The sequence below is a fragment of the Vidua macroura genome, chromosome 1 (assembly GCF_024509145.1).
Source record: "Vidua macroura isolate BioBank_ID:100142 chromosome 1, ASM2450914v1, whole genome shotgun sequence".
Lineage (NCBI taxonomy): Eukaryota > Metazoa > Chordata > Aves > Passeriformes > Viduidae > Vidua > Vidua macroura.
Genome location: NC_071571.1, coordinates 154,209,701 through 154,213,799, shown reverse-complemented (window position 1 = coordinate 154,213,799; position 4,099 = coordinate 154,209,701). Strand labels below are relative to the sequence as shown.

Sequence of the window (4,099 nt, the reverse complement as noted above, 5' to 3'; positions counted from 1 at the left end):
CCGCGGCGTCACCGGGGAGCGTCAGCGCGCAGCGTCACGTGACGGCGTCACCGGGCAGCGCCGCGCCGCCGCTGCTCCCGCCCCGGCCCGGCCAAACCCCGCCGGTGCCGCCGCCGCTCTGGATCCCGGCTCGGCCCGGCCAAACCCCGCCGGTGCCGCCGCCGCTCTGGATCCCGGCCCGGGCCCGGCCAAACCCCGCCGGTGCCGCCGCCGCTCTGGATCCCGGCCCGGCCCGGCCAAACCCCGCCGGTGCCGCCGCCGCTCTGGATCCCGGCCCGGCCCGGCCAAACCCCGCCGGTGCCGCCGCTGCTCTGGATCCCGGCCCGGCCCGGCCAAACCCCGCCGGTGCCGCCGCCGCTCTGGATCCCGGCCCGGCCCGGCCCGGCCAATCCCCGCCGGTGCCGCCGCCGCTCTGGATCCCGGCCCGGCCCGGCCAAGCCCCGCCGGTGCCGCCGCTCTGGGTTCCGCTCCCGGCCCGGACCGGTGGCGGACACGCGGCCGCCGTTGTTCGGCCACACGCGGCCGATGCCGCCGGCCCCTCGGCCCCGCCGGTCCCTTTCTGCCCTCCGGGAGCTGCGGCTCACCCACCGGCACGGCGGGTGCACACGGGGGCGGGAGGCACCGGGACAGAAGGAGCCGAGCAGGGAGGCGGCCTTGCCCGGGGCCCGGAGGTGGCGAAGCAGACGCGCGGTGGTGGCAGCGGGGGCTGTGCCGTGGGAGGTCCCGCACGGCTGCGGCTCTGGGCTCTTCTGTTTTTAAAAACTTCAATAATATAAACAAAATAGCGCTGGAGCTTTTTGTTTGTTTGTTTTTAACACAGCCAAATAAGGAAAGCCAAGAGACTGAAGATCTTGCTGGTATCACTGTGTTTCATATTGTTTTTTTTTTCCCCATCCCTGAATATTGATATTCTCAGCTGGCAGTAGCTGGGGTGTGCATTAATTCCTGCTCCCAAAAGCAGGAACACCAGGAACGTCTCTGCTGGATCATGGAGTGAATAACGACCACCAGCAAAGTGCTGATACTGAAACTGCAGACTTGACACAGGGCAAACCACTGTGACTAAAGGCTCTAAAATGTAAAGTAAACTTTATTATCCTCGAACCACAAAATAGATTTCTTTGGTTGTACAAATTTCACTAGTTACAGTCTTGATGCGCTAATTTTCCCTCAGAGTCTCTTGGGAGAGAACGGGAGAGAATCCAGAGCCTGGCACCAGGTACCGCACAGGGAAAGGAGAGAAGAATCACAAGTTAGTCACCAAAACCCAGCCAGGATTGTTTCCAAAACTGCTCTTGTTAAAAAGCAAATGCTAAAATTAGATTTAAAAAGGAAAAGCTCAAATTGCTGATGATGGAGGCAGCTGCAGCTGCAGTGTGAGATTACCAGAGTTCCCCTTCACAAGTCTGTAAAATCAAAACATACAGAGTCAGTTAAAATGATCCGCTGGATTTTGGCATGAAAGGACAGGCTCAGCTAAGAGACTGCACCCAAAAAACTGCATCCAGCTCTTTCCTTCAGCAAATGTACAAGCAGATGTGCCTGTCAGTGCCCAGCCACTGTGAGGCTCAAGGTCCAACCCTGGTCTTACTGGGGAGTCAGAGAGCACCAATGTACAGGGAACGGGATTGTGCCGAGCTCGGACCTTCCTCACGGTGAGAGGCAGTGATAAAAAAAAGAAAAAGAAAAGGGCTGTTTCCCCTCACTAGTGGCAGCAGAGGCTGATGGCAGAGTTGGGAGCAGCAGCTGTGACCTCCACATCTGCAGAGCTCACATGATTCAGAAACTGCTCACAGCCCTTGTTCCACATGTGGAAACCAGGGCTCACACCTCCACTCATTCCTCATTTTCCTTTTTCCCTCTTGTGTGGGCAAACGTGCATTTTCCCTGCCCTCCATGGGAAGGGGCCTGAAGCCAATGAGCTGGCAAAGTGGAACTGTGTGGTTATTGCAAGGCACAGGCCAGCCCCATCCTGCTCCGTGGTGCTCCTGGTGCTTCCCCGCCAGCCCACACCACACCAGGCACCCCGTGACATCCCACCCCACCCTACAGCCAGCGTGGACACTGTGGACTCCCCACCAGCATCTCCATGTGTAGGATCCTCTAACTCCCAACCTGACCCCAGCAACTCCACATTCTACCCATCCCCAGATCCTGAACTCTACCCACTAAGGTACCTGCTGTCACACCTCCCACCGTGTCCTGTCCCCTGTCCTGCTCCCACTGCTGTCCCACTGTCACACACCCCCTACACCCCTGCTCTGGCTGTCAGCTCTGTCCCAGTCCTGCCCCAGCTGACCAGGTCAGCCCCAGTGCCACAGGAGACAGACTCCTGCACTCGTGTGCTCTGGAGTGGCTCCCGCCGTGGTGACAAAGGGGGACGTGCCCATCCAGGGAGGGAGCTGTCCCAGGGCAGCACAAAGCCCCAGCAGGAGCAGTGTCCCAGGACAGAGGCAGGTGGCAGAGAGCTGGCTCTGTTTTCCTTGAGCACAGAGTGCCAGTGGCAGAGGGAGGCACTTTGCTGGAATTCTGATGGGTTTTTTTCTTTTTTTTTTCCTTCTTTTTGCCTCCAAGCTTCCCATTCCCACACACTCCCAAAAGGAAGTGAGGTGACACAGTGCAGGAGGTGGGAGGAGATGCTTTTTGGCAAAAGACTGGAAATTAAATAGGAGTAAAGGCAGGCTGGACCTTCCTCCTGATTCCCACCAGAGGAGAAGCTCCTTTTAACCACTACAAAACCCAAGTTGAGGCAGTAACAGCTGGAGCCCAACACACTCTCACACTCCTACATTCTTCCTGTCCTACTCTTCCCCACACACAATATTTACAGGCTAAAAAGCTGCCCACTGTCCTGGCCACCCTTCCTCTCCATCTGCCAGCAGTCAGTCCAGTGTTGTCCCAGTTTTGGGATGTGCCCCAGTGCACTGTTGGGTGAGGAACGAGGGCGGTTCACAGCCCCAGAGGAGTCAGTTGGCCACAGGGCTCGCGGGGAGCTCGGTCCCATCCAGAGTCTGTAGGCAGGGGGGCAGCCTGCTGCTGTCCCTGGAGCTCCCGAAGGGCTGTGCCAGGCCAGTCCATTGCCCAGGCGTGTCGGGTCACCTATGTGGGGACAGCGGTCTCCAGGCTGCGCCGGCTGTGCCGGAGCTTCCGCTTGCTGCTGTACAGGGCCATGTCCTCCAGGGCTGAGGGAGCTGCTGCTGATGGATCCCCCGTTCCCAGTGTGTCCTCCTCCTCTGGCTGCCCGTCCTGCTCCCGGGGAACTGCAACGACAAGAGGTGTTGGATCTGAAGACAAAGCTTTGGGTTAAGTCAGGGAAGATCCTGAGAAGAAATCCTTCCCTGGGAGGGGGTGAGGCACAGGCTGCCCAGAGGAGCTGTGGCTCGCAGCAACCCGGTCTGAGGGAAGGTGTCCCTGCTCAGGGCAGGGGTGGGACCGGGTGGTCTGAAAAGTCCCTTCCCAGCCAAACCATGCTGTGACTCTGGCAGCACACAGCTGGCACAATTAATGCAGATGTCAAGGCTATCATAGGATGACAGAATGGTTTGTGTAGGAAAGAACCTTAAAGCTCATCCCATCCCACCCCCTGCCACAGGCAGGGACACCTTCCACTATCCCAGGTAGCTCCAAGCCCTGTTCAACCTGGCCTGGAACACTTCCAGGGAGTGTTCCAGGGTATTCCCAGGTGCTGGATTTGGGACAGCACTGGTCTCAGTCACTCACAGTAACCCCCTGCCCAGAACCTCCTGGTGGCCTGCAGCTCATGTAGGGACCAGTGAGTGCTGGGAAGGAAGAGCCATGTGTGAGGAGACCCCTGCCTGTAACACCCATCGTTCACTGAACGTGACTCAAGTGCCAGGCTGTATGGAACACCAAGTGTCCTGAAATGCTTCTGCTCTCCAGAGCCGGGATCCACCCTGACCCGGGTCTGCAGGGGTCCCTCTGTCACAGAGGGGAAGAAGAGTCTTTGGTCACTGGCCCAGCTGGCCAGGAGGGCTTTAAACTTAGGGGCACCACAGAGACACGATAGGAGCTGCTGTGCCTCAGGTGTTGGAATGGGAGGATCCAGACCCTTAGGGAACGATGGGGCAATGAAGTGAGG

At 58.7% G+C, this 4,099-nt stretch overlaps 1 protein-coding gene across 14 annotated transcripts in view; it reads right to left on the bottom strand.

The window, feature by feature from the left end:
* Nucleotides 1-1,072: 1,072 nt before the first annotated feature.
* Nucleotides 1,073-4,099, bottom strand: part of SCRIB (scribble planar cell polarity protein) — a 107,630-nt gene continuing 104,603 nt past the window's right edge. For all 14 annotated transcript variants that reach the window (XM_053990092.1, XM_053989986.1, XM_053990028.1 and 11 more), the window contains one exon: nt 1,073-3,260. In XM_053990092.1, the coding sequence (XP_053846067.1) occupies nt 3,100-3,260 (161 nt within the window). In that variant the 3' untranslated portion in view covers nt 1,073-3,099. The remainder of the gene's footprint in view (nt 3,261-4,099) is intronic.